Source organism: Pelecanus crispus, chromosome 18 (assembly GCF_030463565.1).
Source record: "Pelecanus crispus isolate bPelCri1 chromosome 18, bPelCri1.pri, whole genome shotgun sequence".
In the NCBI taxonomy this organism is placed as follows: Eukaryota; Metazoa; Chordata; class Aves; order Pelecaniformes; family Pelecanidae; genus Pelecanus; species Pelecanus crispus.
In genome coordinates, this window is record NC_134660.1 from 6,854,488 (window position 1) to 6,873,943 (window position 19,456).

Sequence of the window (19,456 nt, forward strand, 5' to 3'; positions counted from 1 at the left end):
AGCTGCTGGCGATAGCCCTGGGGAAGGCCCCCAGGGACCCACAAGATGGTACCGGACTGGGGACGGAGCATCGGCTTGCTGCTTTTCCGAGGGGCTCAGCACGCCCAGCACCCCTTGCATAAAGACGGGACCGGCCTGGGCTCTCAGAGAGCACGGCCCATGCCTGCCTTTCCCCTCTTCCTCCCTCTCCTTTCCCTGCAGTGCCCTTGTTCTCTTGTGCTGCCCCGGGCTGTGAGCCCCACAAAGCCAGCACAGGGAGGACCTGCTGGCCCTGCTCCCTCTCTGGGGCAGGCAGATGGACACCAGGCGTGATCTCTGCCACAGCCACGGGGCACAGGCTTTTATCTGTCCCTGGTTCTCCCTGTGCTGGAGCCTCCACTCACAGTGACCTCATTTCCCTCCTTTGACTCATTAAAGTGCTGCTGCATCCCAGCCTGTGCCTTTGTGTCGTCCTTTCCCCTGCAGATGCTCTCCCAGGATGCCCGGGGAGACGGATGTTGCTCAGTGGTGGTTCTATGAGGAGGTGGCTGACTATGTTGGTGCAGAGATTGTTAAGAGAATGTTTGTTGCCTCTGCGTAGCCCTTCTCTTTGTGGACATTCCTGACATACACGCTCTGGAGGAACGGAGTTGCTGTGGGGATGTTAGGGGGTGCATGGTAGACGTGGTGACTCTTCACAATTCCCCAAAGGAGGGTAGGGTAGGACATAGTGCAGCTTGCTCCCGTTGGTCACTGTCACCTGCATGCGAGGAAGGCATTTTTGACTCTTCCAGAGCCCCTGACCATCAGTCCCGGCTTTGTTGTGCCTCTGCCCAGACGTGCTCTCTTGGCTGTGGTGCGTGTCCCGTGGAAGAAGCGAACGGCCACATCTGAACTCGGCTGAGGAGTCTGGGCTGCGGGAGGCCCCGTAAGCTGAGGAGAGGGCAGTCGGCAATTCCTCTTGCCCTGGCTGCCACAGTTCTGGGGCAGGAGGCTCAAGCAGAAAATGGCCCCAGAGGACAGCAGGAGAGGGAATGGGGGCACCAGGCTGTACTGGATCTGGCCGGGATGGAGGCCGTTTTCTTCATAGCAGCCCGTATGGTGCTGTGTTTGAAATGTGTAGGTTACACAGCAAAGCTTTAGCTGTTGCTGGGCAGTCCTTGCACAGCACCAAGGCCATCTCTCTTCCTCACTCTGCCCCCTTGAAGAGCAAACTAGGTGTGGGTAAGAGCCAGGGAGGGGACCCGATTTGACCAAAAGGCTACTCCATGCCATATAACATCATGGTCAGCAATAAAACTGTGGGCAGTCTTTCCAAAGTAGCCCTTGTTCAGAGACTGGCTGGGCATCGGTCTGCTGGTGCTGATTGGCAGCTGGCTTGGTAGCAACCAACCCTGTCTCCCCACACACCCTTCAGCCCCTGACAAGCAGCAGCCCAAAAGCAGGGCCAGGGAAAGGTGCTTTTGTGGTAGCCCCATCAAAACAGGTGCGACTCCCAGCACTGTTCCCGGACACCGAGGACCGGCATCGACAACCTGGGCTATATGAGCAGGCGTGTAGCCAGGAGATTGATGGGAGCGACGCTTCTGCTCTGCTCAGCACTCACCTGATGGCATCTAGAACACTGTGGCGAGTTTTGGGCTGTAACGCAAGAAAGACCTCGACCAAGTGGAACACGTTCGGCAGAGGGTGGCCAGGATGGCGAGGAGAGTCAAGCAGTGAAAGAGGTTGCCTGGGGGTGTTGTCCAGTCACCCTCCTTGGACGCTCATGGCTGACTGAGCTTGGAGCAAGGGGTTGGGCCCAATGACTTCTGGAGGTCCTTTGCAACTTGGTTATGCCATGCATGATCCTACGGTCCCAGGACGACCTTTTTGTGCCTCTGCCCACTGGGGATAGGGACAGCAATGAGAAGGAGGGGCTCAGCTTCCCCGCCGAGGAGACAGGCAGTGTGCAGGAGCTCTCCTGAATGCTCTGTGGGAAGAAACAAAAGATAGCAAAAAGCACCTCTGCACCAGCTAGAAGACCACAAGACCTGTGGACCCCAGCTGTTGGGACAATGCTTTCCCAAAAATGCTGTGGCGGTGTTTTCCCTTTCCGTTTTCATGCTTTTATTTCCCACCTGGTCTTCTCCTCACCCCACAACACTAAAGCTCAATGCTGTGGTTAGGACAGGTTCTCCTGGGCTCTCTGGGAAGCCACTGCACCTGCCTTGTCAGTCGCACATTCATCCCTTCCCTCCTGACGGCTTGCTTCACAGTGCTGAGCTTGTTGTGCAAAGAGAAGAGGGGTGCATGACCGTATTGGGTTTATGTAGCAAGGTTTTGGTAGCGGGGTGGTGCTGCGGAGGTGGCTTCTGTGAGAAGACACCGAAGCTGCCCCTGTGTTAGACATCGGTAGTTTGAGCCGGCTCCAAGACGGATGTGCCGCTGGCCAAGGCTGAGTCAGTCAGTGAAATCGGTAGCATCTCTGTGAAAGCGTACGGAAGGAACGGTAAAAAAGCCGTGCAGCAGCTGTGAGAGAGGAATGCGAAAATGTGAGCAAAACAACTCTGCAGAAGTGCAGGTCGGAGAAGGAGGGGAAGTAGGCGCTCCAGGTGCTGGAGACCAGGTTCCCCTGCAGCCCGTGGCGAAGACCATGATGAGGCAGGTTGTCCCCCTGCAGACCGTGGAGAACCATGGTGGAGCAGATAGCCACGCTCCAGCCTGTGGAGGACCCACGCTGGAGCAGGTGGGTATGCCCTGAAAGAAGCCCCAGCCCTTGGAAAGCCTATGCAGGAGCAGGTTTTCTGGCAGGACCTGTGGCCCATGGGGGACCCGTGCTGAAGCAGCCCTTGAAGAACTGCAGTCTGTGGGAAAGATTTGTGCTGAGGCCGTTTGTGAAGGACCGTATACCGTGGGAGGGACTCAGCGCTGGAGTAGGGGAAGAGTGTGAGGAGGAAAGAGCGGCAGAAACAAAGTATTATGGCCTGAGAGCAAGCCCATTCGCCATCCCTGCTGCACTGCTTGCAGAGAGGGGGTAGGAGAGTCAGGAGTGAAATTGAGTCTAGGAAGAAGGGAGGGGTGGTGGGAAGGTGTTTCTTCGGTTTGTTCTTATTTCTCCCTCTCCTTACAACTAATTAGTCGTAAATGAAATTAATTCCCCCAAGCTGAGTGTGTTTTGGCTGTGACCAAAATTGAGAAGTGATCACCGTGGCCTTGTCTCAGTCCATGAGTTTCTCTGTCATATTTTCTCCCGGTGCCCTGTGAGAAGGAGAGAGAGAGAGAGAGCAGCTCGGTGGGCACCTGGTGGCCAGCCAAAGAAAACCCACCGCAACAACAAAAGGAATAGCAGTCATTGAACTAGATTGGGGAATTCCACCCCGAGCCAGCTAGGCAGAGAAGAGTGTACTCAATGCAAGGCTGTGTTAAGAGTCACTGCAAAACAATCCCCAAACTCCCCCTCCCAGACCCAGCCCTGAGCAACATCCATCTCCCTGGGCATCTTGGGAGAGCATCTGCAGGGGAAAGGATGACACAGACGCATGGGCTGGGATGCAGCAGAACTTTAATGAGTCAAAAGAGTACAACAAGGTCGCTCTGAGTGGAGGTCCCAGTACAGGGAGCACCAGGGGCAGAAAGGAGCCCCACGGCTGTGGCAGAGATCACGCCTGGTGTCCATCTGCCTGCCCCAGAGAGGGAGCAGGGCCAGCAGGTCCTCCCTGTGCTGGCTTTGTGGGGCTCGCAGCCCGGGGCAGCACAAGAGAACAAGGAAAAATGGAGGGAAAGGAGAGGGAGGAAGAGGGGAAAGGCAGGCATGGGCCGTGCTTTCCTAGGGCGCAGGCTGGCCCCACCCTATTGCAGGGGGTGCTGGGCATGCTGAGCCCCTCGGAAAGCAACAAGGCGATGCTCCGTCCCCAGTCCGGCACCATCTTGTGGGTCCCTGGGGGCCTTCCCCAGGGCCATCGCCAGCAGCTTTAGCAGGGGAGGCATGGTCTGCCGCGGTAGCAGCTGCCAATGCCGGAGAGGCCAAAGCCGGAGAGGCCGGAGCCCCCGGAGTTGATGGGCACTCCCGCAGAGCTGAGGATGCTGCCAACGGCAGCGGAGGTGGAGGATCCGACGGCGGTGCTCTGCGGGAAGGAGCTGAGGATGGGGCCGGGCAGGGTCACCACCACGGGAGGGGGCTCGATGACGACGGTGGAGTCCTGGCACTGCCGGACACAGGGCTCATTGCAGCTGTTGGCCAGTGGGGTCGGACCACAGGGCCCGCATGGAGGGCATGGCAGGCACGGGTTGTAGCAGGACATGTCTTGTGGCTGGAGGTGCACCTGTGGGAGAGGGCAGGGGACAACAAAGCACGGGGGGTGGTTGAAGAGCAGCCTGTTACCCCGCAACGAAGGAGACCCTTTCCCCCAGCCCAAATGAGCACCACGAAGAGCGACCAAGGCCAGGGAGGTCCCCACCTAGCCCATAGCTCAGGAGACAGACGCCTCAGCCAAGCCCCAACCTCTCTCCGTGCCACACCTTCTGCTCCCTTCCCTCTCCCATGGCAAGCAACCTCAAGGCCCAGGATGGGACAGAGAGGCAGGTATGCACTGAGAAGTCACGGAGGAGGTGCAGGAGGACGAGAAGAAGGAGAAGGAGGTGTAAGACAAGAAAGGGCTTCAGACTCACCTTGTTCCCAAGGAGATGGAGGCGAGAGGAGCGGGTGAGAGAGTGAGGAGAAGGCCCCGCTTTTATACTGCACCCGCACTGCCTCAGGCCCACAGTCACTGCACGCGGGCAGTAATTTTCCAACAGACTCACCTCCAAAGAAACACATCCTACCTAATGGCACGGGTTGTGTTTTGGTTTCCGTCAACGCCGTCATTTCACTTCCTCATTTCTGAACATGCCTGGTGTGCGATGCCGGCTCCTTTTGCGTGCCAGTAAGAGATCCCAAGGATATCCCAGTCAGAATTGTGTCAGCATGGGCAGAAGCCAAGCCCCAAGTGGTGGAGGGGTCTTGTGCAGGCAGGGGAAGTTGACCTGGGGCAGTGAAGTGCGATTGTTTGCAACTCCCTTTGCAGGAAGAGGCCCAGCTCTGCCCGGCGCTGCCCACGGCAGCGGAGCACCCAAAGGCCCCTCTCTTTAAGGACGTGCCACGTGCTTCTCTCTCCTCCCTCTCTCTGAGCTCGCTCCGATGGTCCCTAGCTGTGGCAGCTCCAGGCAGCCAGGTTGTGCCAATGGTTTCAGCTGTCTTCCTCTCGCTGTCCTTTGGTCTGGGGAGAACATCTGCCAGGCTGTCTGGGTATGCAGGGTTGGGGTTAGGAAAGCCAAAGGCCACCTGGCGTTGAATCACGCAAAGCATGTGGAGGGCAACAAGAAGGTCTTCTTCCAGGTCGGTCAGCTACGAGGCTTGGTCAAAGACAGCTGCAGCGCTGAACGGAAGAGGGCAGGGGTTACAGGAAAGGTGGAGGTACTCCGAGGGTTCTTGGCCGTGGTCTTTCCTGGTAGGATTTACTGTCGAGAGAAGACTTTCCCACAGTAGAGGAGGATCAGCCCTAGGAACATTGAAACAGATTGGACTGACCTGAGTACATGTGACCAGATGCCAAGCACCCAAGGGAGTTGCAGAAAACTCCTCCCCACTGTGTGGGCCTCATCTCTGGGTCTCAGGCGCTGCATCTTCTCCTGGCATTAGCGCTTCAGCATGCCTTCTTTCCCATGCCCCAAAGGCCTCCTCGGCCAGGAGCACGACCCAGCACCATTGCGGAGGCAAGGAAACTTGCCCAGACTCCCCAGCCAGCGAGGGCTGTCAGGACCGTGCAGTGCCACGTGCCTGCGGATGCTCAGGGAGGGGCTGTGCTCAGAAGGGCCCTGGGTACAAGAACAGCTCTCAGACTACATCAGGGAGGTGATGCACTTCCCTGCCCTGCAGACACGGAGGCAGCTGGGACGCGTCGCAGGAGGGCAAGGGAATGCCTTCAGTAGGCAAGCTTCCTGGGACAGACTCTCCCTAGCCGTGGCGAGTCACAGTCTAATTTTGGATTGGCCGTGTGTCAGCCTTTTGGCGTGAGGCCAAGCCAGGAGGGCGTGCGGTCTGCAGGCCCATGTCCCATGCATGGCTGAGTTCCCCTCTGGCCAGGGCAGCTCCATCCATAACCCTGGAAAACTGGTCTGAGTACTGGGCCGTACCCTTGTACACAGCTCCAGGCAGCCCCAGCGGCCATTGCCCTTGGGATGACCTTCTTGCTGGCACTCCCACAGCTTCAGGAGCTCACAGGATGGTCAGCGTGTTTTGCAAAAGTGTCTCCTGCTGGTCAGGGTCCAAAGCGTGTGGGCAACGTGCGTGGTGGTGTGAGGAGAATGGGAGGAACAAGGTGCTGTCCCGAGCCCCAACACACTCCCCTGGTAGTGAGGAGGGACCCAACTCCACGGGGCTTGTTGAGCAATCATGGCATTCGTGAGGGCAATGTTGGTGGGACGCTATGTGCACCTTCCTGTAATGGGGGTGGAAAACAACCTCACAGAGTTCCCCAGAAACATACCGCTGCCTGCACAGAGCCCTCCAGCACTCGGAGCACATCTGCCTGTACCGATGTGTTCCTACCTGGGATACATTGGAGCCTTTCATCTCGATACTTGAAAGGAGCGTCTGAGGCCTAAAGGGCATGTCAAAAAATGAGGAAACGTAACGGCAGCTTTGACGAAACCCAAATCCCCACCTGTGCCATTAGGTAGGATAGTTTGCTTTGGAGGTGAGTGTGCTGGAAAATTGCTGCCCGCGTGCAGTGACTGTGGGCCTGGGGCGGTGCAGGAGCAGTATAAAAGCGGGCCCTTCTCCTCACTCTCTCATCCACTCCTCTTGCCTCCATCTCCTTGGGAACAAGGTGAGTCCGAAGCCCTTTCTGCTCTTCCTGCTCGTCCTCCTTCGCCTCATCCTCCTCTAGGATTTCTCAACACAAAACTGTCGTTTTGTCTGAGGCTGGGTCATGGTGCTGCTTGTCATGGGAGAAGGAAAGGGGTGGAAGGTGTGGCATGGAGAGAAGCTGGGGCTTGGCTGAGGTGTGTCCTGAGCTATGGGCTAGGAAGGGATCTTCCTGGGCTCGGTTGCTATTGGCAGGGCTCTCTTGGGCTGAAGGAAAGGACAAGCCCTGGGCCTCCCGACAACACCTCCAGCTCTCGGCTCCAGCTCATGCTTTTTCTCCCTCGTGTTGGAGTGACAGGCTGCTCCTCACGCACCGCTCATGCTTTGCTTCTCCTGCCCTCTCCCCCAGGCGCACCTCCAGCCACAAGACATGTCCTGCTACAACCCGTGCCTGCCCTGCGGGCCCTGCGGCCCGACCCCGCTGGCCAACAGCTGCAATGAGCCCTGTGTCCGGCAGTGCCAGGACTCCACCGTCGTCATCCAGCCCTCCCCCGTGGTGGTGACCCTGCCCGGCCCCATCCTCAGCTCCTTCCCGCAGAGCACCGCCGTCGGATCCTCCACCTCCGCTGCCGTTGGCAGCATCCTCAGCTCTGCGGGAGTGCCCATCAACTCCGGGGGCTCCGGCCTCTCCGGCTTTGGCCTCTCCGGCATTGGCAGCTGCTACCGCGGCAGACCATGCCTCCCCTGCTAAAGCTGCTGGCGATAGCCCTGGGGAAGGCCCCCAGGGACCCACAAGATGGTACCGGACTGGGGACGGAGCATCGCCTTGCTGCTTTTCCGAGGGGCTCAGCACGCCCAGCACCCCTTGCATAAAGACGGGACCGGCCTGGGCTCTCAGAGAGCACGGCCCATGCCTGCCTTTCCCCTCTTCCTCCCTCTCCTTTCCCTGCAGTGCCCTTGTTCTCTTGTGCTGCCCCGGGCTGTGAGCCCCACAAAGCCAGCACAGGGAGGACCTGCTGGCCCTGCTCCCTCTCTGGGGCAGGCAGATGGACACCAGGCGTGATCTCTGCCACAGCCACGGGGCACAGGCTTTTATCTGTCCCTGGTTCTCCCTGTGCTGGAGCCTCCACTCACAGTGACCTCATTTCCCTCCTTTGACTCATTAAAGTGCTGCTGCATCCCAGCCTGTGCCTTTGTGTCGTCCTTTCCCCTGCAGATGCTCTCCCAGGATGCCCGGGGAGACGGATGTTGCTCAGTGGTGGTTCTATGAGGAGGTGGCTGACTATGTTGGTGCAGAGATTGTTAAGAGAATGTTTGTTGCCTCTGCGTAGCCCTTCTCTTTGTGGACATTCCTGACATACACGCTCTGGAGGAACGGAGTTGCTGTGGGGATGTTAGGGGGTGCATGGTAGACGTGGTGACTCTTCACAATTCCCCAAAGGAGGGTAGGGTAGGACATAGTGCAGCTTGCTCCCGTTGGTCACTGTCACCTGCATGCGAGGAAGGCATTTTTGACTCTTCCAGAGCCCCTGACCATCAGTCCCGGCTTTGTTGTGCCTCTGCCCAGACGTGCTCTCTTGGCTGTGGTGCGTGTCCCGTGGAAGAAGCGAACGGCCACATCTGAACTCGGCTGAGGAGTCTGGGCTGCGGGAGGCCCCGTAAGCTGAGGAGAGGGCAGTCGGCAATTCCTCTTGCCCTGGCTGCCACAGTTCTGGGGCAGGAGGCTCAAGCAGAAAATGGCCCCAGAGGACAGCAGGAGAGGGAATGGGGGCACCAGGCTGTACTGGATCTGGCCGGGATGGAGGCCGTTTTCTTCATAGCAGCCCGTATGGTGCTGTGTTTGAAATGTGTAGGTTACACAGCAAAGCTTTAGCTATTGCTGGGCAGTCCTTGCACAGCACCAAGGCCATCTCTCTTCCTCACTCTGCCCCCTTGAAGAGCAAACTAGGTGTGGGTAAGAGCCAGGGAGGGGACCCGATTTGACCAAAAGGCTACTCCATGCCATATAACATCATGGTCAGCAATAAAACTGTGGGCAGTCTTTCCAAAGTAGCCCTTGTTCAGAGACTGGCTGGGCATCGGTCTGCTGGTGCTGATTGGCAGCTGGCTTGGTAGCAACCAACCCTGTCTCCCCACACACCCTTCAGCCCCTGACAAGCAGCAGCCCAAAAGCAGGGCCAGGGAAAGGTGCTTTTGTGGTAGCCCCATCAAAACAGGTGCGACTCCCAGCACTGTTCCCGGACACCGAGGACCGGCATCGACAACCTGGGCTATATGAGCAGGCGTGTAGCCAGGAGATTGATGGGAGCGACGCTTCTGCTCTGCTCAGCACTCACCTGATGGCATCTAGAACACTGTGGCGAGTTTTGGGCTGTAACGCAAGAAAGACCTCGACCAAGTGGAACACGTTCGGCAGAGGGTGGCCAGGATGGCGAGGAGAGTCAAGCAGTGAAAGAGGTTGCCTGGGGGTGTTGTCCAGTCACCCTCCTTGGACGCTCATGGCTGACTGAGCTTGGAGCAAGGGGTTGGGCCCAATGACTTCTGGAGGTCCTTTGCAACTTGGTTATGCCATGCATGATCCTACGGTCCCAGGACGACCTTTTTGTGCCTCTGCCCACTGGGGATAGGGACAGCAATGAGAAGGAGGGGCTCAGCTTCCCCGCCGAGGAGACAGGCAGTGTGCAGGAGCTCTCCTGAATGCTCTGTGGGAAGAAACAAAAGATAGCAAAAAGCACCTCTGCACCAGCTAGAAGACCACAAGACCTGTGGACCCCAGCTGTTGGGACAATGCTTTCCCAAAAATGCTGTGGCGGTGTTTTCCCTTTCCGTTTTCATGCTTTTATTTCCCACCTGGTCTTCTCCTCACCCCACAACACTAAAGCTCAATGCTGTGGTTAGGACAGGTTCTCCTGGGCTCTCTGGGAAGCCACTGCACCTGCCTTGTCAGTCGCACATTCATCCCTTCCCTCCTGACGGCTTGCTTCACAGTGCTGAGCTTGTTGTGCAAAGAGAAGAGGGGTGCATGACCGTATTGGGTTTATGTAGCAAGGTTTTGGTAGCGGGGTGGTGCTGCGGAGGTGGCTTCTGTGAGAAGACACCGAAGCTGCCCCTGTGTTAGACATCGGTAGTTTGAGCCGGCTCCAAGACGGATGTGCCGCTGGCCAAGGCTGAGTCAGTCAGTGAAATCGGTAGCATCTCTGTGAAAGCGTACGGAAGGAACGGTAAAAAAGCCGTGCAGCAGCTGTGAGAGAGGAGTGCGAAAATGTGAGCAAAACAACTCTGCAGAAGTGCAGGTCGGAGAAGGAGGGGAAGTAGGCGCTCCAGGTGCTGGAGACCAGGTTCCCCTGCAGCCCGTGGCGAAGACCATGATGAGGCAGGTTGTCCCCCTGCAGACCGTGGAGAACCATGGTGGAGCAGATAGCCACGCTCCAGCCTGTGGAGGACCCACGCTGGAGCAGGTGGGTATGCCCTGAAAGAAGCCCCAGCCCTTGGAAAGCCTATGCAGGAGCAGGTTTTCTGGCAGGACCTGTGGCCCATGGGGGACCCGTGCTGAAGCAGCCCTTGAAGAACTGCAGTCTGTGGGAAAGATTCGTGCTGAGGCCGTTTGTGAAAGGACCGTATACCGTGGGAGGGACTCAGCGCTGGAGTAGGGGAAGAGTGTGAGGAGGAAAGAGCGGCAGAAACAAAGTATTATGGCCTGAGAGCAAGCCCATTCGCCATCCCTGCTGCACTGCTTGCAGAGAGGGGGTAGGAGAGTCAGGAGTGAAATTGAGTCTAGGAAGAAGGGAGGGGTGGTGGGAAGGTGTTTCTTCGGTTTGTTCTTATTTCTCCCTCTCCTTACAACTAATTAGTCGTAAATGAAATTAATTCCCCCAAGCTGAGTGTGTTTTGGCTGTGACCAAAATTGAGAAGTGATCACCGTGGCCTTGTCTCAGTCCATGAGTTTCTCTGTCATATTTTCTCCCGGTGCCCTGTGAGAAGGAGAGAGAGAGAGAGAGCAGCTCGGTGGGCACCTGGTGGCCAGCCAAAGAAAACCCACCGCAACAACAAAAGGAATAGCAGTCATTGAACTAGATTGGGGAATTCCACCCCGAGCCAGCTAGGCAGAGAAGAGTGTACTCAATGCAAGGCTGTGTTAAGAGTCACTGCAAAACAATCCCCAAACTCCCCCTCCCAGACCCAGCCCTGAGCAACATCCATCTCCCTGGGCATCTTGGGAGAGCATCTGCAGGGGAAAGGATGACACAGACGCATGGGCTGGGATGCAGCAGAACTTTAATGAGTCAAAAGAGTACAACAAGGTCGCTCTGAGTGGAGGTCCCAGTACAGGGAGCACCAGGGGCAGAAAGGAGCCCCACGGCTGTGGCAGAGATCACGCCTGGTGTCCATCTGCCTGCCCCAGAGAGGGAGCAGGGCCAGCAGGTCCTCCCTGTGCTGGCTTTGTGGGGCTCGCAGCCCGGGGCAGCACAAGAGAACAAGGAAAAATGGAGGGAAAGGAGAGGGAGGAAGAGGGGAAAGGCAGGCATGGGCCGTGCTTTCCTAGGGCGCAGGCTGGCCCCACCCTATTGCAGGGGGTGCTGGGCTTGCTGAGCCCCTCGGAAAGCAACAAGGCGATGCTCCGTCCCCAGTCCGGCACCATCTTGTGGGTCCCTGGGGGCCTTCCCCAGGGCCATCGCCAGCAGCTTTAGCAGGGGAGGCATGGTCTGCCGCGGTAGCAGCTGCCAATGCCGGAGAGGCCAAAGCCGGAGAGGCCGGAGCCCCCGGAGTTGATGGGCACTCCCGCAGAGCTGAGGATGCTGCCAACGGCAGCGGAGGTGGAGGATCCGACGGCGGTGCTCTGCGGGAAGGAGCTGAGGATGGGGCCGGGCAGGGTCACCACCACGGGGGAGGGCTGGATGACGACGGTGGAGTCCTGGCACTGCCGGACACAGGGCTCATTGCAGCTGTTGGCCAGCGGGGTCGGGCCGCAGGGCCCGCATGGAGGGCATGGCAGGCACGGGTTGTAGCAGGACATGTCTTGTGGCTGGAGGTGCACCTGTGGGAGAGGGCAGGGGACAACAAAGCACGAGGGGTGGTTGAAGAGCAGCCTGTTACCCCGCAACGAAGGAGACCCTTTCCCCCAGCCCAAATGAGCACCACGAAGAGCGACCAAGGCCAGGGAGGTCCCCACCTAGCCCATAGCTCAGGAGACAGACGCCTCAGCCAAGCCCCAACCTCTCTCCATGCCACACCTTCGGCTCCCTTCCCTCTCCCATGGCAAGCAGCCTCAAGGCCCAGGATGGGACAGAGAGGCAGGTATGCACTGAGAAGTCACGGAGGAGGTGCAGGAGGACGAGAAGAAGGAGAAGGAGGTGTAAGACAAGAAAGGGCTTCAGACTCACCTTGTTCCCAAGGAGATGGAGGCGAGAGGAGCGGGTGAGAGAGTGAGGAGAAGGCCCCGCTTTTATACTGCACCCGCACCGCCTCAGGCCCACAGTCACTGCACGCGGGCAGTAATTTTCCAACAGACTCACCTCCAAAGAAACATATCCTACCTAATGGCACGGGTTGTGTTTTGGTTTCCGTCAACGCCGTCATTTCACTTCCTCATTTCTGAACATGCCTGGTGTGCGATGCCGGCTCCTTTTGCGTGCCAGTAAGAGATCCCAAGGATATCCCAGTCAGAATTGTGTCAGCATGGGCAGAAGCCAAGCCCCAAGTGGTGGAGGGGTCTTGTGCAGGCAGGGGAAGTTGACCTGGGGCAGTGAAGTGCGATTGTTTGCAACTCCCTTTGCAGGAAGAGGCCCAGCTCTGCCCGGCGCTGCCCACGGCAGCGGAGCACCCAAAGGCCCCTCTCTTTAAGGACGTGCCACGTGCTTCTCTCTCCTCCCTCTCTCTGAGCTCGCTCCGATGGTCCCTAGCTGTGGCAGCTCCAGGCAGCCAGGTTGTGCCAATGGTTTCAGCTGTCTTCCTCTCGCTGTCCTTTGGTCTGGGGAGAACATCTGCCAGGCTGTCTGGGTATGCAGGGTTGGGGTTAGGAAAGCCAAAGGCCACCTGGCGTTGAATCATGCAAAGCATGTGGAGGGCAACAAGAAGGTCTTCTTCCAGGTCGGTCAGCTACGAGGCTTGGTCAAAGACAGCTGCAGCGCTGAACGGAAGAGGGCAGGGGTTACAGGAAAGGTGGAGGTACTCCGAGGGTTCTTGGCCGTGGTCTTTCCTGGTAGGATTTACTGTCGAGAGAAGACTTTCCCACAGTAGAGGAGGATCAGCCCTAGGAACATTGAAACAGATTGGACTGACCTGAGTACATGTGACCAGATGCCAAGCACCCAAGGGAGTTGCAGAAAACTCCTCCCCACTGTGTGGGCCTCATCTCTGGGTCTCAGGCGCTGCATCTTCTCCTGGCATTAGCGCTTCAGCATGCCTTCTTTCCCATGCCCCAAAGGCCTCCTCGGCCAGGAGCACGACCCAGCACCATTGCGGAGGCAAGGAAACTTGCCCAGACTCCCCAGCCAGCGAGGGCTGTCAGGACCGTGCAGTGCCACGTGCCTGCGGATGCTCAGGGAGGGGCTGTGCTCAGAAGGGCCCTGGGTACAAGAACAGCTCTCAGACTACATCAGGGAGGTGATGCACTTCCCTGCCCTGCAGACACGGAGGCAGCTGGGACGCGTCGCAGGAGGGCAAGGGAATGCCTTCAGTAGGCAAGCTTCCTGGGACAGACTCTCCCTAGCCGTGGCGAGTCACAGTCTAATTTTGGATTGGCCGTGTGTCAGCCTTTTGGCGTGAGGCCAAGCCAGGAGTGCGTGCGGTCTGCAGGCCCACGTCCCATGCATGGCTGAGTTCCCCTTCGGTGAGGACAGCTGCATCCCTGCCCCGGAAAAACTGTGCCCAGGCACACAGCTCCAGGCAGCCCCAGCGGCCATTGCCCTTGGGATGACCTTCTTGCCAGCTCTCCCACAGCTCGGGGGTGGTTGCAGGATGGTCACCGTGTATTGGAAAAGTGGCCAGGCCTTTGTGTGTCATGCAGGTCAGGGTCCAAAGCGTGCAGCCAAAGTGCATGGTGGGGTGAGGACAGTGGGAGGAACAAGGCGCATTCCCGAGCCCCAACACAGCGCTATGGGAGTGAGAGGGGAGGAACCTGGCTCCACAGTGTTGTTGAGTAGTCAGGGGCTTTGGGAGGGCAATGTTCTCCTTCCGCAAGCCTGCCGATTGCACCGGTTGGGGACCCCCAAGACTGCCAGAAAAGGGGATGACTTGCAGAAGAAACCAGCCAATGTCTTCCCAGAAGGAGAAGCTTTCCTTGGGCGGAGGCATTTGAAACCAGTAGCGCAGCCCACCTGCCTATAGAGGCAGTGGTCAGTGACTGCTGGAGCGAGCAGGGAGGCAGGCAGAGAGGGAGAAGGATGCGGCATGTCCTCATTCGGAGAAGCCTTTGGTCACCCAGGAGAGGACTGCTTTGGTGGGAAGACATGTGTACCTTCCGACACAGGAGCTTGAAAACAACCTCACCATATTTCCCCAGACCCATGACCTCTGGCTGCACAGACCCCTCCAGCACTTGCGGGCATATCTTCTGCCTGTACTGACAAGATCCTGCTAAGGAAATCTTTGGGCCTCTCATCCCAATACTTCAAAAGAGCCTCTGTGGTCTAATGGCCATGTCAGAAATGAGGAAGTGAAATGACGGCGTTGACGGAAACCAAAACCCCACCTGTGCCATTAGGTAGGATAGTTTGCTTTGGAGGTGAGTCTGTTGGAAAATTACTGCCCGCGTGCAGTGACTGTGGGCCTGAGGCAGTGCGGGTGCAGTATAAAAGCGGGGCCTTCTCCTCACTCTCTCACCCGCTCCTCTCGCCTCCATCTCCTTGGGAACAAGGTGAGTCTGAAGCCCTTTCTTGTCTTACACCTCCATCTCCTTCTTCTCGTCCTCCTGCACCTCCTCCGTGACTTCTCAGTGCATACCTGCCTCTCTGTCCCATCCTGGGCCTTGAGGCTGCTTGCCATGGGAGAGGGAAGGGAGCTGAAGGTGTGGCATGGAGAGAGGTTGGGGCTTGGCTGAGGCGTCTGTCTCCTGAGCTATGGGCTAGGTGGGGACCTCCCTGGCCTTGGTCGCTCTTTGTGGTGCTCATTTGGGCTGGGGGAAAGGGTTTCCTTCGTTGCGGGGTAACAGGCTGCTCTTCAACCACCCCTCGTGCTTTGTTGTCCCCTGCCCTCTCCCACAGGTGCACCTCCAGCCACAAGACATGTCCTGCTACAACCCGTGCCTGCCATGCCCTCCATGCGGGCCCTGCGGCCCGACCCCGCTGGCCAACAGCTGCAATGAGCCCTGTGTCCGGCAGTGCCAGGACTCCACCGTCGTCATCGAGCCCCCTCCCGTGGTGGTGACCCTGCCCGGCCCCATCCTCAGCTCCTTCCCGCAGAGCACCGCCGTCGGATCCTCCACCTCCGCTGCCGTTGGCAGCATCCTCAGCTCTGCGGGAGTGCCCATCAACTCCGGGGGCTCCGGCCTCTCCGGCTTTGGCCTCTCCGGCATTGGCAGCTGCTACCGCGGCAGACCATGCCTCCCCTGCTAAAGCTGCTGGCGATGGCCCTGGGGAAGGCCCCCAGGGACCCACAAGATGGTACCGGACTGGGGACGGAGCATCGCCTTGTTGCTTTTCAGAGGGTCCAGCACGCCCAGCACCCCTTGCAATAGGGTGGGGCCAGCCTGCGCCCTAGGAAAGCACGGCCCATGCCTGCCTTTCCCCTCTTCCTCCCTCTCCTTTCCCTGCAGTGCCCTTGTTCTCTTGTGCTGCCCCGGGCTGCGAGACCCACAAAGCCAGCACAGGGAGGACCTGCTGGCCCTGCTCCCTCTCTGGGGCAGGCAGATGGACACCAGGCGTGATCTCTGCCACCGCCACGGGGCGCAGGCTTTTATCTGTCCCTGGTTCTCCCTGTGCTGGAGCCTCCACTCACAGTGACCTCATTTCCCTCCTTTGACTCATTAAAGTGCTGCTGCATCCCAGCCTGTGCCTTTGTGTCGTCCTTTCCCCTGCAGATGCTCTCCCAGGATGCCCGGGGAGACGGATGTTGCTCAGTGGTGGTTCTATGAGGAGGTGGCTGACTATGTTGGTGCAGAGATTGTTAAGAGAATGTTTGTTGCCTCTGCGTAGCCCTTCTCTTTGTGGACATTCCTGACATACACGCTCTGGAGGAACGGAGTTGCTGTGGGGATGTTAGGGGGTGCATGGTAGACGTGGTGACTCTTCACAATTCCCCAAAGGAGGGTAGGGTAGGACATAGTGCAGCTTGCTCCCGTTGGTCACTGTCACCTGCATGCGAGGAAGGCATTTTTGACTCTTCCAGAGCCCCTGACCATCAGTCCCGGCTTTGTTGTGCCTCTGCCCAGACGTGCTCTCTTGGCTGTGGTGCGTGTCCCGTGGAAGAAGCGAACGGCCACATCTGAACTCGGCTGAGGAGTCTGGGCTGCGGGAGGCCCCGTAAGCTGAGGAGAGGGCAGTCGGCAATTCCTCTTGCCCTGGCTGCCACAGTTCTGGGGCAGGAGGCTCAAGCAGAAAATGGCCCCAGAGGACAGCAGGAGAGGGAATGGGGGCACCAGGCTGTACTGGATCTGGCCGGGATGGAGGCCGTTTTCTTCATAGCAGCCCATATGGTGCTGTGTTTGAAATGTGTAGGTTACACAGCAAAGCTTTAGCTATTGCTGGGCAGTCCTTGCACAGCACCAAGGCCATCTCTCTTCCTCACTCTGCCCCCTTGAAGAGCAAACTAGGTGTGGGTAAGAGCCAGGGAGGGGACCCGATTTGACCAAAAGGCTACTCCATGCCATATAACATCATGGTCAGCAATAAAACTGTGGGCAGTCTTTCCAAAGTAGCCCTTGTTCAGAGACTGGCTGGGCATCGGTCTGCTGGTGCTGATTGGCAGCTGGCTTGGTAGCAACCAACCCTGTCTCCCCACACACCCTTCAGCCCCTGACAAGCAGCAGCCCAAAAGCAGGGCCAGGGAAAGGTGCTTTTGTGGTAGCCCCATCAAAACAGGTGCGACTCCCAGCACTGTTCCCGGACACCGAGGACCGGCATCGACAACCTGGGCTATATGAGCAGGCGTGTAGCCAGGAGATTGATGGGAGCGACGCTTCTGCTCTGCTCAGCACTCACCTGATGGCATCTAGAACACTGTGGCGAGTTTTGGGCTGTAACGCAAGAAAGACCTCGACCAAGTGGAACACGTTCGGCAGAGGGTGGCCAGGATGGCGAGGAGAGTCAAGCAGTGAAAGAGGTTGCCTGGGGGTGTTGTCCAGTCACCCTCCTTGGACGCTCATGGCTGACTGAGCTTGGAGCAAGGGGTTGGGCCCAATGACTTCTGGAGGTCCTTTGCAACTTGGTTATGCCATGCATGATCCTACGGTCCCAGGACGACCTTTTTGTGCCTCTGCCCACTGGGGATAGGGACAGCAATGAGAAGGAGGGGCTCAGCTTCCCCGCCGAGGAGACAGGCAGTGTGCAGGAGCTCTCCTGAATGCTCTGTGGGAAGAAACAAAAGATAGCAAAAAGCACCTCTGCACCAGCTAGAAGACCACAAGACCTGTGGACCCCAGCTGTTGGGACAATGCTTTCCCAAAAATGCTGTGGCGGTGTTTTCCCTTTCCGTTTTCATGCTTTTATTTCCCACCTGGTCTTCTCCTCACCCCACAACACTAAAGCTCAATGCTGTGGTTAGGACAGGTTCTCCTGGGCTCTCTGGGAAGCCACTGCACCTGCCTTGTCAGTCGCACATTCATCCCTTCCCTCCTGACGGCTTGCTTCACAGTGCTGAGCTTGTTGTGCAAAGAGAAGAGGGGTGCATGACCGTATTGGGTTTATGTAGCAAGGTTTTGGTAGCGGGGTGGTGCTGCGGAGGTGGCTTCTGTGAGAAGACACCGAAGCTGCCCCTGTGTTAGACATCGGTAGTTTGAGCCGGCTCCAAGACGGATGTGCCGCTGGCCAAGGCTGAGTCAGTCAGTGAAATCGGTAGCATCTCTGTGAAAGCGTACGGAAGGAACGGTAAAAAAGCCGTGCAGCAGCTGTGAGAGAGGAGTGCGAAAATGTGAGCAAAACAACTCTGCAGAAGTGCAGGTCGGAGAAGGAGGGGAAGTAGGCGCTCCAGGTGCTGGAGACCAGGTTCCCCTGCAGCCCGTGGCGAAGACCATGATGAGGCAGGTTGTCCCCCTGCAGACCGTGGAGAACCATGGTGGAGCAGATAGCCACGCTCCAGCCTGTGGAGGACCCACGCTGGAGCAGGTGGGTATGCCCTGAAAGAAGCCCCAGCCCTTGGAAAGCCTATGCAGGAGCAGGTTTTCTGGCAGGACCTGTGGCCCATGGGGGACCCGTGCTGAAGCAGCCCTTGAAGAACTGCAGTCTGTGGGAAAGATTCGTGCTGAGGCCGTTTGTGAAAGGACCGTATACCGTGGGAGGGACTCAGCGCTGGAGTAGGGGAAGAGTGTGAGGAGGAAAGAGCGGCAGAAACAAAGTATTATGGCCTGAGAGCAAGCCCATTCGCCATCCCTGCTGCACTGCTTGCAGAGAGGGGGTAGGAGAGTCAGGAGTGAAATTGAGTCTAGGAAGAAGGGAGGGGTGGTGGGAAGGTGTTTCTTCGGTTTGTTCTTATTTCTCCCTCTCCTTACAACTAATTAGTCGTAAATGAAATTAATTCCCCCAAGCTGAGTGTGTTTTGGCTGTGACCAAAATTGAGAAGTGATCACCGTGGCCTTGTCTCAGTCCATGAGTTTCTCTGTCATATTTTCTCCCGGTGCCCTGTGAGAAGGAGAGAGAGAGAGAGAGCAGCTCGGTGGGCACCTGGTGGCCAGCCAAAGAAAACCCACCGCAACAACAAAAGGAATAGCAGTCATTGAACTAGATTGGGGAATTCCACCCCGAGCCAGCTAGGCAGAGAAGAGTGTACTCAATGCAAGGCTGTGTTAAGAGTCACTGCAAAACAATCCCCAAACTCCCCCTCCCAGACCCAGCCCTGAGCAACATCCATCTCCCTGGGCATCTTGGGAGAGCATCTGCAGGGGAAAGGATGACACAGACGCATGGGCTGGGATGCAGCAGAACTTTAATGAGTCAAAAGAGTACAACAAGGTCGCTCTGAGTGGAGGTCCCAGTACAGGGAGCACCAGGGGCAGAAAGGAGCCCCACGGCTGTGGCAGAGATCACGCCTGGTGTCCATCTGCCTGCCCCAGAGAGGGAGCAGGGCCAGCAGGTCCTCCCTGTGCTGGCTTTGTGGGGCTCGCAGCCCGGGGCAGCACAAGAGAACAAGGAAAAATGGAGGGAAAGGAGAGGGAGGAAGAGGGGAAAGGCAGGCATGGGCCGTGCTTTCCTAGGGCGCAGGCTGGCCCCACCCTATTGCAGGGGGTGCTGGGCTTGCTGAGCCCCTCGGAAAGCAACAAGGCGATGCTCCGTCCCCAGTCCGGCACCATCTTGTGGGTCCCTGGGGGCCTTCCCCAGGGCCATCGCCAGCAGCTTTAGCAGGGGAGGCATGGTCTGCCGCGGTAGCAGCTGCCAATGCCGGAGAGGCCAAAGCCGGAGAGGCCGGAGCCCCCGGAGTTGATGGGCACTCCCGCAGAGCTGAGGATGCTGCCAACGGCAGCGGAGGTGGAGGATCCGACGGCGGTGCTCTGCGGGAAGGAGC

At 58.0% G+C, this 19,456-nt stretch overlaps 2 protein-coding genes across 2 annotated transcripts; both read right to left on the reverse strand.

The window, feature by feature from the left end:
• Positions 1 to 3,932: 3,932 nt before the first annotated feature.
• LOC142595172 (feather beta keratin-like) lies at positions 3,933 to 4,262 on the reverse strand. The gene has a single exon (XM_075722742.1). The coding sequence runs from the start codon at positions 4,260 to 4,262 to the stop codon at positions 3,933 to 3,935; it is 330 nt and encodes a 109-aa protein (XP_075578857.1).
• Positions 4,263 to 11,489: 7,227 nt separating this feature from the next.
• Positions 11,490 to 11,819, reverse strand: LOC142595171 (feather keratin 1-like). Its single transcript, XM_075722741.1, has one exon. It carries the CDS (start codon positions 11,817 to 11,819, stop codon positions 11,490 to 11,492), a length of 330 nt encoding a protein of 109 aa, XP_075578856.1.
• Positions 11,820 to 19,456: the final 7,637 nt, after the last annotated feature.

Bases quoted from the DNA above. Each gene is read 5' to 3' on its own strand.
- LOC142595172 (XM_075722742.1), bottom strand. From the start codon at position 4,262: ATGTCCTGCTACAACCCGTGCCTGCCATGCCCTCCATGCGGGCCCTGT.
- LOC142595171 (XM_075722741.1), bottom strand. From the start codon at position 11,819: ATGTCCTGCTACAACCCGTGCCTGCCATGCCCTCCATGCGGGCCCTGC.